Below are 17,545 nucleotides of genomic sequence, written 5' to 3' on the forward strand. Positions count from 1 at the left end.
GACCAATCCATCCGGAATCTCTATTAGATAAGGGGTTAATTGTATATTCCACCCCTATACTTTTTAAAGTTTATCAATATGGTTCATATGCTTTTATTTAATTCTTGATTCGTTAAGAACGTAGTTGATAGTTCTCCGTAATTAAAATTTTAATCTTACATTATCCCAATTCGAGTTCTTAATTTATTTAATTTATTTTTATCTGTTAACGAAAATTGTATTAAATTAAGAATAGAGAGATAGAAGAAATAAAAATAAAAGTAAAAGGACTACATTTATAATATTATAGGGATGTAAAAAATACGATTAGCCCATTGGATATTCGCACTTTTTCTCTCGCAAGAAAACACCCTCAAAATTATTTTCCTTCCTTTTTCTTTCCTGAAAACCAAAAATTCACGTCCACCGCTTCCCTTAATTATCTCCAATTTCTTCTCTGACTCCGATCCGCTTCTGTTTCCATTTCAAAAAAAAAAAAAAATTCTCCAAAATTTAAGCTACCATGGGGGAAGAAGTGAAAATGAGTGAATACGAAATCAACGATGGTGAAGATAACATCAACGGAGACGATGAAAGAGTTGCAGTGTGGGAGATAGGATTACCTACACCTGATGATCTCACTCCCTTATCACAAACGTTGATTCCACCTGAACTTGCTTCGGCCTTCAGTATCTTCCCTGAGCCTCACCGTACTCCACTCGATGTCAACCGCGCTTCTCAGACCACTCTCTCCAATCTCCGCGGTCAATTAAACGCCTTATCGTCTATTAACTTCAAGTCGTTCAACGAAACGACAGGTCAAACGCACGACCCTATTGTAGTTGATTTAGATAATAAAACCGGAGCGGTGGATCGGGACGGGTCTGGATCCGAAGCGAGGAAGTTGAGGAGGATTGATTCGGAAGAGGAAGATTCAGCTTTGAGGACCGAGAATTCGGCGGAAGACCCGTCGTCTGCGGCGGCGAGGACTTTGAAACGGCCACGGCTCGTGTGGACCCCTCAGTTGCATAAGAGGTTTGTTGACGTGGTCGGCCACTTAGGGATTAAAAACGCGGTTCCGAAAACGATTATGCAGTTGATGAATGTTGAAGGTTTGACTCGCGAGAATGTAGCCAGTCATTTGCAGAAGTACCGGCTTTATTTGAAGAGGATGCAGGGGTTGTCGAGTGAAGGACCTTCTGCTTCTGATCAGTTGTTTGCGTCCACTCCTTTGCCGCAGAGTTTTCCCGAGAGTAGTGGCGGCGGCGGCGGCGGAAATGGGAATTTTGGAGTCCCAATTCCGATGCCTTATCATCACCCTGCCACGGCGGGTGGGATGATGCCAATGCCAGTATATGGACATATGGGGATGCAAATGGGGAATAACAACGGTCATAATAATAATAGTAGCGATAACCACCAGCATCACCAAGTTAGTATTAATGGTCATCAAAACGGGTATAATGGAAATGTTGTTCATGGTCATACGTTTCAGCAGAGGGATTGGAATGGGAATCATTATGGTTCATACACGCATCATCCTCATCAAGTTGCACCTAATGACAACGTGTGATGTTGGGAGGAGATATTTTTTTGGCATGCTATAGAGAAAGAGAAAAAAGAGGTTAGTGCATCCATCCTCTCCAATGTCTTCCACTATCAAGCCTGCACAAAGACTTCCTTAAGATGATAATGACAAAACATTATGCTTACAGTTCGTGCATCCACAAACCCCTTGGCTGATAATACTTGTTATAACTGGGGGAGTGACAGTCGTATATTGATGGTCCATGTGCATGTTAGCATCACTGTTAACAAAAAAAAATAAAAAAAATTCAGGCTTTTTCATGACTACTTAATACTTCCAGTGTCATGACCCTTAATCTGAAAGAGCATATTTCGAAGATGAGAAAAAAAAACTTGCTAGATGGAATATATGTTAATTTGCACCCTTGTACTGAAGTAGGCCCGTCTATAGATGCTGGGAGGTGCATTTTGCTGCATCCGTCGCCGTCCTACCTTCGTCTCAAAACTTTTAGGTCTGCCTATCAGCCTATGTATTTTGAATGATGTTTTTTATACATTTGGGTTTACAATTCATTTTCCCCTCTCTTTTGTCCTTTCGTTCTATTTTGCATAATGTTGTTATGTGATGGTTTATGTGCAGATCGATTTAGTATGGTTAGAATTTTGCTTTTCTTTTTCTATGACACAAGTCAATCAGGTACCAAAAAAGAAAAGAAAAAAGCTTTTTCCAGCAAAAAATAAGGTATTTATATTTCATGATTTGATGCAGTACTTATGCTGGAGTCGTCGTTAGTCATTTTCTTTTATTTTTCTTGTATTGAGAATGAATTATATAGCCTTATCTTGCCAACTAGTGCGATCTCTTTGAGCTGATTTTGATGCCCATTGATTCAGAGTTGTACTAACTTCGAGCTTGCAGGTTTGTAGCCTACCTATGTTTCAATAAGGTCCCCATTACAGGTTCCAAGATTCCCATCCCTGCTAATTGCATACTTTCTGTTATTGGACCTTTAGCTGCTATTTTTATTAAAATTATCCCTTTTTCTGTAGATTCTGGAGATTGAGCAACCTGATGTAACTCTTGTGAGTTGCTGAGATTTCCGCTCTTCACAGACATTAGAGGGTTCGCAGGAAGAAATGCGTGGAGGCATATCCAAGGCACACTTCTTCCAGTGGTGATTAAGGTTCTGCACGTGTCAGGAAAACTTGCAATCCTTCTTTGAATATATCTCTAACTGTGGTTACCTGATGGCAGCAGGAATCTCACATATTACTTATTGCCGCTTCCACATTGATAAGTCATAGCTTACATTCTTAACTTGTTCTTCAATTGATAAATGCTAAAAATTTTGTATTATTGGATATGTTGAACTTTCTTTTAGGGTAACATAGCAAATCTTTAAAGGAACACTACGCAAAGTCAGCCTGTCAGCTTTACCTTTTTTACCTCTCTGTTTTTACTTCTAATTCTTATTCATTTCTAGTTGTCTTGAAAGTTTGCTGATTATCGAACTTAGCTGTGTGTACTTATATTAACGCTGAAAAATTGAACTTTTATTGGAAGCCTTTTTAAATTTTGGTGGAAATTTTCTTTATGGAAGATTCTATTTTTATTTTGAATGTTTTGTTCGCATTTCTTGAATCCCTTTTGCTATTCTGCCACGTTTAAATTATTGTTCACTCTTATGAGGGAAATTATACATTTGACTTTTCAGACGTGAAGTTGAGTTGTAGGTCTTAAATTCCTAGCTTGTAATAATGGCACTATCTCTGAGGGGGGAGTATTAACATAAGAGTCTTGTCGAATCATGGAAATATTTTGAATAGGCTTTTGATCTAATGCTGGTTGCTGCAGGTACGAAGTTAATGTATGAAAATATTAATTATTGAACTAACAGGCATTTAAACCATGGGTTCATAAAATATGCATCAAATGCTGCTGTTCAAGGATTTATAGAACTGAACTTCCTATTTTGACAGAAGAAACCACCTGTCAGACGAGGATGGTTGTTGATATACAATGGCTTCGAAACAACAGGGCAGGATCAACCCCTCATTTTTGATCCTGGACACTTTTGAATTCGTCCCCCATGGCTCTGCTAATTTCTCAGCTGTTGAAATCTGTTGAGATGTTTTATGTACTTTTTATTTAGGGAAAGGGTGGATATTCTTATTTTTTCCTGTCTCTGAAATTGCTTGCTCACAGTTCTCTCTCTCTCTGCAGTAAAAAGTGTAGTAAAGCAATGAGAAGAATGTGAATTAAATATAATTGATAAAAAATAAAAAAATAAAAAAATAAAAAAATAAAAAGAAAAGGGATTAAAGTTAATAAAAAAATAAAATTATTTTAAATTTTAAGGGATGAAGCTAGAAAAAAATAAAAAAGTATTCAAAATAATATATATATATATATTATTTTGATGATATTGTTAAATCAACTCTTTTCAATCTTAAATTAAAAGCTGGAAAATCATTTGCAAGAATTGGATTCCAATGTTTTGTTCTAAATTCTAAATTCTAATGTTTTTTTCCTTAGCAAAGAAATGGCTTCCACATCTCATGCAACAATCACCTCCTTGTTCTTATGTAATTTGTGTTTAAAACGCAAAAAATGGATAGTAGAGTTCTATATAATTATCATATGCCAGTGATAATAACATTCGGATATTAATTGGAGAGTTCTAAGAAAGTGAAGTTGGAACAATCTGTTCTCTTTTAATCAAAGGGTTTCTCTTCTTTTGCACAACAAATTCTCTTGAAAGTTGATGGAGAATATGGCCAAAGATTCTGAACTTGTTTGTTTTTGCGGTAGGAAAACTATTCTTTTACTTAAAATTAATATTTTTAGATGTTTTGATGAGCCCATATCAAAAATAAATTATTAAAAAATATTATTTTAATATATTTTTTTTAAAAAATACTTTAAAAACACAATCGATATCCCAGTACAAAAATCACTACCAAGGAATAAAGAGAGCAATGTATGTGACCACGAATTAAAGAAACTTTGGGCAGAGGATAAGGAATGAGGCACTTTATGCCATGAGACTTTTGTAATATGAGAGTGGGCAAATTGCTTTTCATTATATTGCGTGAAAAACAAAACTCATTTCCTTATTTTTGCCACAAATATGAAAGCAAAAGGCTGCGGATTTTGGTTTTAGGGATAGCCAAGGCCGAAAGAGAGGTGAACGGTTTCGAATTATTGAACTCAGTCTTTACTGGAACTGAACAGTGTAGTTCACAGTAAAAGATGAACAGTTTTTTTTTTAATTGTAAATTTTTTTTGCTTTTTTCTTCTTTTTTTCATGTCTTTAGGGTTTTTTTTTCTTCTTCTTTCTTTATTTTTTTTTCTTTTAATAATTTTTTTTGTTTGTTAATGTTAAATTTTTTTATTTAATTATTAGACTTTCATGACACGGATCTCGGGTTGAACAGGCTAACATGGTTTGACAAGTTAACCTGAATTTTTTTTTCTTTTTAATTAATTTTTTTCGTTTGCTTTAGTTTGTTAATGTTAGATTTCTTTCTATTTCATTATTAGACTTTCATGACACATATCTTAGGTTTCACGAGTTAACTTGGTTTCACGGGTTAACCCGTCATTTTTTTTTTCTTTTAATAATTTTTTTATTTAATTTATTTTGTTAATGTTAAATTTTTTTAATTTAGTTATCAGACTTTCATGACACGAATCCCAGGTTTAACGGGTTAACTTGGTTTGACGGGTTAACCCGTAATTTTTTTTTTTAATTAATTTTTTTGTTTAGTTTAGTTTGTTAATTTTAAATTTCTTTCTATTTAATTATCAGACTTTCATGACACATATCTCGGGTTTGACGGGTTAACCTGGTTTCATGGGTTAGCCCAATTAATTTTGGGTTAACCTGTCAATTTTTTTTTCTATGTAGTTATCAAACTTTCATGACGGGAATCCAAGTTTTGACGGGTTAACCTGGTTTGAAGGGTTAACCCAATTAATTCAGATTTTTTTTCTTCATTATTTTTTTTTCTTCCTGTTGGTTTTTTTCTTTGTTTTTTTCTTTTTAGTTAATATATTTAATTATCACATTTTTATGACACGACCTTGCAGCCAAACCCACATCCAAGGCTTTTGGGTCTGGTGTTGCCGTCAGACTCACTTGAACTTGAGTCATGTAAGTTTATTATTATTATTAATATTATAAATATTACTCTTGGGTCAAGCGTTGCAGCTAGACCCAAGGCTTTTGGGTATATCTTTGCAGAAAAACCTAACACTCTTAGATCTTAGCTTTTTTTGAGATTTTTCCTGCAAGAAAAAAAAAATTAACCCGTAGCGTATACCTTTGTTTTTTTTCCTTTTCCTTTTCTTTTTAAGCCTTTTAATGTGGACTGCACATTGCAGTCCACAGTGAAAAAGTTAATGCATTTAGTCCCAATTAATTCAGATTTTTTTTCTTCATTATTTTTTTTTTCTTCCTGTTGGTTTTTTTCTTTGTTTTTTTCTTTTTAGTTAATATATTTAATTATCACATTTTTATGACACGACCTTGCAGCCAAACCCATATCCAAGGCTTTTGGGTCTGGTGTTGCCGTCAGACTCACTTGAACTTGAGTCATGTAAGTTTAATATTATTATTAATATTATAAATATTACTCTTGGGTCAAGCGTTGCAGCTAGACCCAAGGCTTTTGGGTATATCTTTGCAGAAAAACCTAACACTCTTAGATCTTAGCCTTTTTTGAGATTTTTCCTGCAAGAAAAAAAAAATTAACCCGTAGCGTATACCTTTGGTTTTTTTCCTTTTCTTTTTCTTTTTAAGCCTTTTAATGTGGACTGCACATTGCAGTCCACAGTGAAAAAGTTAATGCATTTAATTTCTTTTTTTAGCTTTTTTCTTTGTTTTTTAATTAATTTTTTAAATTTACTTTCTTAATATTAATTTTTTTCTATTTAATTATCAGACTTTTATGACACAGATCCCAGATTTGACGGGTTAACCTGGTTTGACAGGTTAACCCAGTTGATTCAAAGTTAATTTAGATTTTTTTCTCTTTCTTCATTAGTTTTTTTTCTTCTTATAGGTTTTTTTTCTTTATTTTTTCTTTTTAATTAATATTTTTTCTATTTAATTTAGTTCATTAATATTAATTTTTTTTCTATTTAGTTATCGGCTGTTGCCTTTAGTTTTTCTTTTTGTTTTTTTACCCTTTTTATGCCTTTAACTGTGGACTGCACAGTGCATTCCACAATAAAAAGCTTGATGCTTTTTGTTTGTTTTTGTTTTTTTTTTCTTTTTAGTTAATTTTTTTCGTTTAATTTAGTTTGTTAATGTTAAATTTTTTTCTATTTAGTATCAAACTTTCATGCCACGGATCCCGGGTTTGATGGGTTAACCTGATTTCACGGGTTAGCCCAATTAATTCTGGGTTAACCCGTCAATTTATTTTTCTATTTAGTTATCAAACTTTCACGACACGAATCCAAGGTTTGACAGGTTAACCTGGTTTAAAGGGTTAACCTAGTTTCCCACTATTCTCTGCCGCAACAGTAGCAGAAAAGAAAAAGGAAGAGCTTTTGCATAAATTAAAAGAAACCTAAGATATTTGTTGATTTCTTTTTTTTAGACTTTAAATTTTTTTTTATTTAGTCATTTTCTTTTATCCTTGTACACTGTTATTTTGGATTCTGGCATACAGGCTACAAATTTGTTTCAATTACCATGCCACGTGGTTCTCTGGATGTAAAAAAAAAAGCACAGTCCTTAAATTTTAGTTGATATTCAATTCTGCAAAAAAAAAAAAAAAAAAAATTGGTTCTATTGATTGAAAAATAATGAACCTCCATGGACCCAAATTGACATCACCCCAACAGTTTTTCCTTTTTAAATATTCTAAACGTTCCATTTTATTTTTTTGCCTTAAGATTTTGCCAAACTCTTTTTTTTTATCCTTTTAGTTTGACAACTACTATTTTTTTGCTTCAAAACTTTATTTTTTTTATACATCAGTTCATGATTTTGAGAGATAACAGAGAAAGTCAATTGTAAAACAAAAAATAAAAAAAAATATTCGGTTGACTACATTTGAATAATAAAAATGATTAATCTTGGTGTCAACATGTTCTATTCGATAAGAAAAGTTTGATAATGATTGTTTTTGTTTTTCTATAGACATGCTGAAAACACACATTGGAGTGTGTTTGGATTGTTTTGATTTGGTTGATTTTGGGGTTTTGAGTGATTCTTGGGTTGATAAAGTGATTTGGAGGTATTTTGGTGTTTTAAAGTTAAAATAACTTGAAAATTAGATTTTAGATCCTTAATTTTCTGATCATTAACGGTGTCTAAAAAATATAACAGTAAACGACAAGTCTTTTGCCATTATAGGTGATTTGTTGCCCATTAAAAAAAAAGAGCAAACAAAGTTATCTGTTCTTGAAAAAATAAGATAAAATTCAAACATTGACTAAGCTTTTTAATTAAGACTAGGCATATGAGTATACCCTAACATCCTTAATGCATGGGCCTTTCTAGAGGGCCAAACCCATACTAGTATATTTAACAATTAAAGTTTATGTCAACATATTTATATACTTTTTGTTACATAAATTCTTCAAGCATCTTTTTTCTATTAAAAAAAGCATTTAAGGTTTACTAATTTAGAAACTATTTAAAGAACCAATGAAACTATTTTTTAATATAATAGTATATGTAATTAAACTAAAATAATAATGCTATAATGTTACTCTTTTTTCCCCTCATTTAGATGGTAAATGATGATGTCATGAAAACTTTAGATTAAAGTAGACTTTCCACAACTATATTTTGAACTGACTCAGCCTGATTACTAGTTAATGGGCTTGACAGGGTGACTGAACTTGACCATTCTATGCTCTCTTGAAAACACAAGTCCTCTATCAAAATATAGGACTATATAATTTTTAAGTAATTAGATGAAGAAGGAGAAATAATGTACATGAAAGCAAAGGAGAATGAAGAGTATAGAAAGTGTATGTGTAATTGTATGAACTTGAGTTGTTTTGTGTGATGTTCCTACATGAACTTGTGAATGAGATTGTGTATAAAAATTAGTGAGTGAACTAATGTAATGTCTTTGTGAGGACTTTTTAAATTGTTTTTTTTTATTTGATGACCTAAAGTATTTATAGACCTTGGTAACAATAACTTATCTTTTGAAGAGTAGTGTAATAATAAAGAATATTTTTTTTACTTGCAGGTATCTATTAATGAGTGGAGAAAAATGAACTATTAATTGTTGTCTTATTGTGTCAATGGTGGAAAGGGTAGCGCTTATGAGATATCAGTAAAGGAGGTAGGTGCCCTTGGAGAGGACATGCTTACAAGGAGATATCTATTGGTGAGAAAAGAACAGGAGATTAGGTGTCATAACGACTTTCTTAGAAGTTGTAATTGTTGAGCTTTGGGTCACATATTAATATTTATATATTTTGATGATAACAATTGAATAAAAATAGTCTAATGATATACTTGGTTGAGAATAAGTTTAAACAGATTTTATATGAACATCACATCAACAAGCAGGGATAATTAAATGAAGAAATCAATTAACAAGTTCATGATGCAAAGCAAGTGGAGATTTAGTTCTTAAGAATTCATTTTAGTACAAATTATATAAATCTTTATATTTTACTTGATATCACAAATTAAAATAAATTCAAACTTCACATTACATGCATTATAGGATTGATATGCATTTAGTTGGTTCAAGATTCATCAGATTTATAACTGTTAAATCTGTATTTTAAGTTAAACCGGTTGACTGCTTGACCAAGTGAACGAATCGACTGCTTGTTCATCAAAGATGAACACCTGAGAATCTATAGGAACCAGTCAACCAATTAGCTTGACCAATCTGAATAGGTTGACCATTTGAACTGTTAGAGGAGTAGTAACGACTACTGTTTGCTAGAATTATATATATATAGCTTGTTTAATTGAAGAATTAAAAACACATTTTGAATATATATCACATTCAAGCTATTTTAAGAGAAAAAACAATTTTAAAATTATCGATGCTAAACCATACTTATATAGTTGTGCATTAAAACCTTTATATTCTTGCACAAGAGTATAAATTCTCACATTCACTATGCTTAAACACCTTCATACATTCTAAGTGCTATAGAAGTGAGCTATAGAGATATAAGCTCCAATTGTATTGTCTACTATTTAAGAGAGTGTTGTTACATTTCAAACAATTATAATCCTTCAAGAGTTTAAGTGAAAAACTCTTAAAGAGGGTATTTCTATAATAAATATAGGGAAAAATCATAGTCAATGTAGGGTATTTCTATAATGACCTGCTAATAAGTTATAAGTCTGAAAAGAAAAATAATGAGAAGGTGAGTTCAACAACTTAATGAGTAGCTAATACTCAATATACATATACGAGGTAATACAATAATTAGGAATATATATACAAATATGACTTTAAGTTCTTACATGAAAGTTTCTCAAATAGGTCATAACAAGAATATCATAAGGTAAGGATTATCATAAAATCTAAATGCAATGAGCATGACGCTCTGTACTATGGGATGATTAGTCGCTACAAGTTGGTGACTTCCCCGACCAATTAGAGTTCAAATACGATGTGCATAAAGACGTGTTAGCATGAGTATTTTGACTAGCATGCTAAAGGTTCATATCATAATCACACGAACAAATTCATAAATTAAAGCTCAACTCACGACATTAATCAAATGAGGAGCTATCAATTCAGAAATACATAATGATTCATGTCAAAGATTCAATTTTAATAAGTGACCATGGTTAATCATAAATAAAGAATAATATATGAATTACCAAGAAGCATAATCAATTCCATATTAACAATTCAAGTATTTATACTAATCCTCTAGCATATGGAAAATTATCCATTCATCTGACTAAAAAATAGAAATAACACAGAAAGAGACACCGAAGACAATCCTACTAATGTCTTATAGGAAGAGTATCAAGATTATTTGAATATAAAAAGAGACATACTCAAATACAACTTAAAAAAAATGTACAATCTATTTAATACATCTTGTTATGTTTTAAATCGTGTTATCTTAATACCAGAGTTAAAAAAGATTTCTTACGAGTTTTGAAGAGATAGGAAACCTAACATCTTATATTTCAAAGTTTTTGGTTCAAAATATTTTATTCCTAACACCTGTCAAAGAACCATCTCAACCCAATAGCTTAAGCTGTTAGGTGAGGCCCCAAGATATGATTTATATTATTCTCTAACACACCCCCTCAAGTGAAAGCTCTTTGGGCTTGAAACTTGCACAGGTCCACATTACCTTGTGCTTAATTTTTATCAAACAAATGGGGATGGTGAGATTCGAACTCGTGACCACTTGGTCATCAAGACTCTGATACCATGTCAAAGAACCATCTCAACCCAAAAGCTTAAGCTGTTAGGTGAGGCCCCAAGATATGATTTATATTATTCTCTAACAACACCTAAAATAAATTTGGATAAATTTGACTTGAAATCTAATGTTGGTATTTTTCTTGGTTATTTTTTTTGACGAAACTTATAAAGTATATGGTAATAAAACATTTTATCTTGAGGAATCCATGTATTGTATTTAAAAAAAATTAAAAATGATAAAATTATTGAAATTTTAGATGACATTTATATGAAAGTTATCCAAAAATAGCCTTGAACTTGGAAAAGAAAAAAGAAAAAGAAAGAAAATCTTCAGGAAACGTAGAAGTCACCGCTTAGGAAAAACACGGATCAGGACGCAAATCAGAAGGAAAAGGGTTATGGGCTGAAGATGGACAGATACAGACAGACTGACCTGAACCTGAAAATCAGCTGGGCTTTCATTTCACATTTGAACGAACGAAGGCAATGAGCTTGTGTTCTTCTGCTACTCCCCTACGGAAACTGAAAGTATCCAAATCCGCCAACCACCTGCTTTCCCGCGCTTTAACAAGCCACAACCACCATGAGGAACACAGTAACAGCCGCACCTTCAACAGCAACCAGAACGCATCAAGTCCAGCTGATTCTGATCTCATTGCTGAATTCACGCAACATGGCTCTCTATCTAATCCTTACTTTCTCAACAAAATCATGTCCTTTTGTGCTAAATCGGGTTCTTTCCATTTGGGCATTCAAGCCCACTCAACCATTCTCAAATTGGGTTTTATTTCAAACGTGTATATTTGTAGTGCTGTTGTTGATATGTATGCAAAATGCGGCGAAATTTCAAGTGCACGAGTATTGTTTGATCAAATGCCTCAAAGAACTGTTGTTACGTGGAATTCGTTGATTTCCGGGTATTTGGCTGTCAATTGTCCGAAAATAGCTATTGAATTGTTTATCAAGATGTTAAAAGCTGCTATAAATGTGTCAGCGTTTAGTGTTTCGAGTTGTCTGGCAGGTTGCTCGCAATTAGAGGCCAGAGAAGTCGGGACTCAGGTTCATGGGCTAATTTTGAAAACTGGATTGGGTTATAATGTTGTTGTGGGAACGAGCTTGGTTGATATGTACTCAAAGTGTGGCGATGTTGATGATTCCAGGCTGGTTTTTGATCATATGGTGAATAGGAATGTAATTACTTGGACATCTATGGTTACTGGGTATTCACAGATTGAAAAACCTGATGAAGCAATGGCTTTGGTTAAAGAAATGGCGCGTCAGGATCTCAGGCCAAATTGTGTAACCTATAACAGCTTGCTAAGTTCATTTTCTGGTCCTGATTGTTTAAGTTATTGCTTGCAAGTTCATTGTTGTATAATTCAATTAGGTTTAGAGTCTAATGTGTATATAGCAGCTACACTGGTCACCGTGTATTCAAAGTGTAGTAGTAGTTTAGAGGACTTCAAGAAGGTGTGCTCAGTTGTTATGACATGTGACAATATAGCTTGGAATGCAGTCATTGCTGGTTACTCTAAATTAGGGCATCACGAGGAAGCTCTCAGATGTTTCCATGAAATGAAGCAGGCTGGTATTGATATAGACTCTTACACGTTAACAAGCGTGGTAGGAGCAATTGGGAATAGTTCATTTCTTGAAGAGGGAAAGGCAATGCATGCTCTCATTCACAGAACTGGCTATATTTCACACTTGAATGTTCAAAACGGGCTTGTTTCCATGTATGCGAGATGTGGAGTCATCGGTGATTCGAAGAGGGTCTTTTGGTTCATGGAGGAACATGATGTGATCTCATGGAATGCACTTCTAACAGCATTTGCTCATCATGGATATGGCAGAGAGGCTGTGGAATTGTTTGAACAAATGAGAAAAACTGAAATCAAGCCGAATAGTTCTACCTTCCTTGCTGTGTTGTGTGCTTGTAGCCATGTTGGTTTTGTGGATAAGGGAATTGAGTATTTTGACACGATGAAAAGTGATATTTTGCTAGAACCCCTTAAAGTAGAGCATTATGCCAGTCTTGTAGATACTTTTGGTCGAGCTGGGTATCTTAATGAGGCGGAAGCCTTCATTAATAGCATGCCTATAGTACCAGCGCCCTCAGTCTATAAAGCTCTTCTTAGTGCTAGTCTGGTTCATGGAAATAGAGAGATTGCTGCACGTTCTGCAAAAAAGCTTCTAGAGCTCTGGCCTAATGATCCAGCGACATATGTACTGCTATCCAGTGTATTGACTGTGGAGGGTAATTGGGACGATGCAGCAGATTTACGGAAACTGATGTGTGATAGAGGGCTAAGAAAGAAGCCTGGTTATAGTTGGACTTGAGAGAACGGATGCCTGGTTTTTTTCTTGCAATATCCAGCCCAGTGTCATTGCAGCAGAATAGTAGCTGCTTTTGAAGTCATTGTCAGGCAGTGGCTGACAGAACTTTTTACCTGATTTGCTTTTAGCATACAGGAGTGATCAGCTATTTGGGTGAGAAAAAATGGTAAGAAATTTTCCATAAAGCTGCATTTTAAACCACTTGGTGTATCTTCTTTACTATATTATTGAGAATGCACAATGGACTTTGCAAATCTGCTATCGTAATTGGCTTAGATTATTGTACGGGGCATGAAATAATGATGGATTTACTTTTGACAGTTCTCAAATCAACTGTCAGAAAGGATGAGTCAAGGTTACAGATTTCAAGTCTCTATTCTTTTGATCCAGCCATACAGGAGTGCGGATGGGTGATTGTGCATGATGAACTATGGGAATGGGAGGAAGAAATAACATGATGCACTGCCGGTGAACCAAACTGCTAGCCACTAGTTTGTTGTGCTCTAAGATTTGCCCTCCATCAGAATAGAAGCAGAACCATGAAATGCAGTGTGTCCCATGAATTACTAAAATAGCCAAGGCGGGCGCTGCACCTTTTGGCAGGGTGCGAGCCATCCCCAACACCCCCCGCGCTCCTCTATTATTTTTCAAAAGTTATTTTGACCCCATATGTCTAAGGTTTATATCAATTACCCCCTCCAAAAGTTTGCTTATTTTAGTTGTCACCTTCATCCTTGTATTTTTCTCACGTTTCCCCCTCATTTATTTTACTCCATCCCTGCCACTGAAGACAGTCATCGATTGTTCAACACCAGTCATGAGGTCCAAATAGTCAAAGCATCATGGAGGTAAAAAAATTATATGGGAACATCCAGAGATTCTCGAGAAGGGAGAAAAGGAAAGAAAAATCTTATAGATGAATTACTAACTTATTCCCTAAAAGTTTAGATTGTAATGAGATTCCATCATTTTTTTTGTTCATTATCTTTCTGCTTTTCCTCCCTCTTTCACTCTCGTTTTGGTTTGGCTGTCCCCCTCAATCTTTAGCTTTTGGTACAAGGAAGTTTCATGAGGGTCATACATTTTCATGTGATGTAAACTTTTTTTTTCTTCGTTTGTTGGTAATTACATTTTTTCTTGGACAAAAAATAAGATGGAAAGTCACAATGTAGTTCCACCAGACCCCGAGCGATCTGGGATTAAAGTTGAATTGAGTTAAATAGAAACAGCTAAAGGTTTGAGAAGAATCTACATAAAAATATAGTTTTGGTTGTCTTTTTTCTTTTCCTAGAGAAGCTTGTGTTTATTTAAAGTGAATTTGATATGAGAGAAGTATAACATGCGAAGAATTTACTTGTTCATAAATTTTGTATCTCTTCACGCTTTGGTTATTGTTTTGGATTTGATGCTCACGCTCTTAAGGTTTTTTTATAACCAAAGTTTGTGTGTTCGAGACAATGTAGCAAGTTTTCCTTGTCAGAATTGAGACAAAGCGGGGCGCAGCTAAATTGATGGTGATAGTCAGGGTTAGGATGGTTGTCGCCTTCTGTATATGATTATGATCTGGAAAAAAGGAGGGCGGGCGGGCTGCATGTTTTAACCATGGACCATGGTGGCTAGTGTTTTGCTGTGGTCGATCAAGGCGACCATGCAAGAGGAAATACCTCTTTGAAGCGATAAGACTACAAAAGGGGAAACATTCGTGCAGGCTTAGTCAACTTGCTATTTCAGGAGGTGACTTTCTGTGACAAGCAATTGCAATCAATTTAACTGCATTATCTTATTGCCACATGTAAAATTGGAGCCCACAAGTCTCTCTACCTTTTGGTTTTTACCACAGATGACATGCGGCTCTTGTTCACTGCCTGTGCAAGAACACCGGGAAAGAGATGCTTGGGCATCCCCCGTTCTCTTAAATTTCCCTCTCTGTAATAAGAGATGCAGAAAAAAGGATGGACATTTGGGGAGAAACGCAACGCTGAAGGAAATGATGGCACAACCTCAATCACGTACTGGAGCAATGGCTCCAGTTGCTGTCAGGCACAGACATGGTAACGGCCCTAGAACTCTAACCAGCCCAACCGTGGAAGAACTTCTACGAGGTAAGTGCATAAACTCTAATATAACCATCCATGACAGAAGAAAGGGTTAATGGTTCTGTTTCTCCAAGCAGGCTTGAACTCGAGTGTAATAGGAAATGGGAATAACAAGTGGTTGAGCTATTGCTTATCGGCAGCTTAAGAATATTTTAGGATTTGTTTATGTTCAGTTCATACATCAACTCTTTCTTCAGATATTGAGAATTGATAACAAATGTGTTTTAATTTAGCATACAACGTAATTTGTTCGTGAAAAATAAATGCTTTTAATTGATACCAAAGTCACGAAAATTCATGTTCCTGTCACTTCTGACCTATGAGGTTTGCATGAGCAGCTGAGGAAGTATCTAGATGGTCACCACACTCCTCACCAACTTTTTGGAAGGACCATGACCTGGAGTATGATCAATCCCCCAATCACAAGAAATCAGTTATTGCTAAAGTGAAGGAGAGGGCCAAGAAATGGCGAAGCAATCTCATAAAAAAGAAGCATAGTGATGACAGTAACACCACTCCTCCATGGGGTGTTAGCCTGGATGATGATGAAGCTGAAGAAGATCCTGAATATCTTGGAGCGCCAAGTAGGAACACCATAAAATCTAAAGAGAGAAAAATTTCTTTGGAATATTTGCCTAAATGAATGTGCATTTAATTAACTCGTTCACATGATCTCTCAGTGTACGAATCAGAGATGGCTCCTGAGGGGTACAAGGAGGCAGCTAGACAGCATCCAAGAGCAGTTCCTGTGTTACCAGAGAAGCATGTTTTGCCAAGTAGTGTGACCTGTGCTGCTGAAGACAAGCCAGTAACTGAAACCGTGAACGGGAAACAAGAAAATGAGAACTTTTCCAAGACATTATCTGAAATTATGGAAGAGAAGCTGGCACCAGCATTTGCCACAGTATCTGATGCCACCCATGCCATAACTTCCAAGATTCAAAGCCTTGATATTTCAAACCCTGAAGCATCAGATGCAACAGGATTAGACCCTGCGGGCAAAGGCAAAGCATCATCATCTGTAGCAGTACCAACCAAAGTAGCACCAGACCAAGTTGCATCAGATCCTGCCCGAGCCCCAACAGATGCAGCATCTGGTTACCATTTCAGAACCGGGGAGCAAAAATGGGATAAAGGAGTTTCAGTGAAGGAGTATATAATCCACAAATTTGAGCCAGGAGAAGATGACAGAGCACTTTCTCAAGTGATATCTCAAGCAATAAGTCCAAGAAAAGTTGCTGGTGATGTGAGTATGGTGGATAAGGTGAAAGATGCTGTCAACTCTCTTCTTCGGGGCTCGGAGTCCTCCCAACCTACAGTTTACCATTCAGCTAAGAACTCATCCTCAAATATCCCCATCTCAATCGATGCTCATGAAGGTAACTTAATTTTTCCTTCATTCTCTAGTAGCGCAATTAATTAGAAATATTGGTGGAGAGAAGCTATAATCAGAATGGATTATAGGTTGTAACATGATTTTATCATATTTACTATTGTTAAAAGGTTGTCCTGACCTGCTATTAGGGCTAAAATATTCAGTATAATTTGTTGACAAGTACTTCAGGAATAACTCCTTTTGCTCATGGGATATCTTGTCGTTGCAGTTACTGAAGAAGAAAATCATGGAAGGATACTTCAAGCCAACTGAATGGGGAATTCGATAGATAATATATTTTTTTTGGCTATTCAGCGTGCCAATTTCTATATATGACAATAAGTAGTTTGCCAATGACGGTGGCGATAATTGCTTAGAATTAGCGATAAGTAATTGGAGATTGTATTTTGTGGATCCCTGCACTAAATGTAACATTTCTTCCTATTCCTCATCCGAAACTAGTTCAGCCATCAAGGTGGTAGTTTACAATCAGCGATGTTAAATCACCTGATGGGATTTATCTCTAATGGCTCACTTTTGAGCAGCAGGTGAGCTTAATATCAGTGGCAGAGTGGATGGAATGGAATTCTGGAAAACACGAGGAATAACTATTTTCTTTTACTAGTGTTTTATGAGCATCAATTAACTGATCTCTGTTGATCGTAAGGTGCATTTTGCCTTATTTTTTGACTGTGAACATTACACACAGGGAGAGAGAACACAGTAACAAAATGTGTACATTCAATGCTGTTAAATTAAGATTATCAGTTCATTAATGCTGCTAATTACTTAATATAAACTACATAGCAGATATTCAAAAAGGGACATCATGGTGGTG

The 17,545-nt window shown here is 35.0% G+C and overlaps 2 protein-coding genes across 11 annotated transcripts; both read left to right on the top strand.

The window, feature by feature from the left end:
• The first annotated feature begins 320 nt into the window (after positions 1–320).
• LOC133679167 (transcription factor BOA-like) lies at positions 321–3,126 on the top strand. Of its 9 annotated transcripts, none has more exons than XM_062101680.1 (4): positions 321–2,018; positions 2,147–2,248; positions 2,426–2,466; positions 2,557–3,126. In XM_062101680.1, the coding sequence occupies exon 1, from the start codon at positions 503–505 to the stop codon at positions 1,550–1,552; it is 1,050 nt and encodes a 349-aa protein (XP_061957664.1). In that variant the 5' UTR covers positions 321–502; the 3' UTR covers positions 1,553–2,018; positions 2,147–2,248; positions 2,426–2,466; positions 2,557–3,126. The 9 variants fall into 9 exon arrangements, with proteins under 9 accessions (XP_061957664.1, XP_061957663.1, XP_061957666.1 ...); XM_062101679.1 differs by having other exon boundaries at positions 321–1,603; positions 1,946–2,018; positions 2,147–2,466; XM_062101682.1 differs by having other exon boundaries at positions 321–1,603.
• Positions 3,127–11,148: 8,022 nt separating this feature from the next.
• On the top strand, positions 11,149–17,328 carry LOC133679599 (uncharacterized). Of its 2 annotated transcripts, XM_062102245.1 has the most exons (6): positions 13,247–13,402; positions 13,558–14,970; positions 15,077–15,338; positions 15,671–15,916; positions 16,013–16,711; positions 16,937–17,328. In XM_062102245.1, the coding sequence occupies exons 3-6, from the start codon at positions 15,077–15,079 to the stop codon at positions 16,978–16,980; spliced, it is 1,251 nt and encodes a 416-aa protein (XP_061958229.1). In that variant the 5' UTR covers positions 13,247–13,402; positions 13,558–14,970; the 3' UTR covers positions 16,981–17,328. The 2 variants fall into 2 exon arrangements, 1 of the variants encoding a protein (XP_061958229.1); XR_009836175.1 differs by lacking the exons at positions 15,077–15,338; positions 15,671–15,916; positions 16,013–16,711; positions 16,937–17,328 and having other exon boundaries at positions 11,149–13,402; positions 13,558–14,495.
• Positions 17,329–17,545: the final 217 nt, after the last annotated feature.

This window comes from Populus nigra, chromosome 19, assembly GCF_951802175.1.
Source record: "Populus nigra chromosome 19, ddPopNigr1.1, whole genome shotgun sequence".
Lineage (NCBI taxonomy): Eukaryota > Viridiplantae > Streptophyta > Magnoliopsida > Malpighiales > Salicaceae > Populus > Populus nigra.

What these genes read in the sequence shown, in the direction of transcription:
- LOC133679167 (XM_062101674.1), top strand. Translation starts at nt 503, where the DNA reads ATGGGGGAAGAAGTGAAAATGAGTGAATACGAAATCAACGATGGTGAA.
- LOC133679599 (XM_062102245.1), top strand. Translation starts at nt 15,077, where the DNA reads ATGACATGCGGCTCTTGTTCACTGCCTGTGCAAGAACACCGGGAAAGA. An exon ending in CGTGGAAGAACTTCTACGAG is followed by an intron (nt 15,339 to 15,670) that starts GTAAGTGCATAA and finishes TTGCATGAGCAG; the next exon opens with CTGAGGAAGTATCTAGATGG. An exon ending in TGAATATCTTGGAGCGCCAA is followed by an intron (nt 15,917 to 16,012) that starts GTAGGAACACCA and finishes ATGATCTCTCAG; the next exon opens with TGTACGAATCAGAGATGGCT.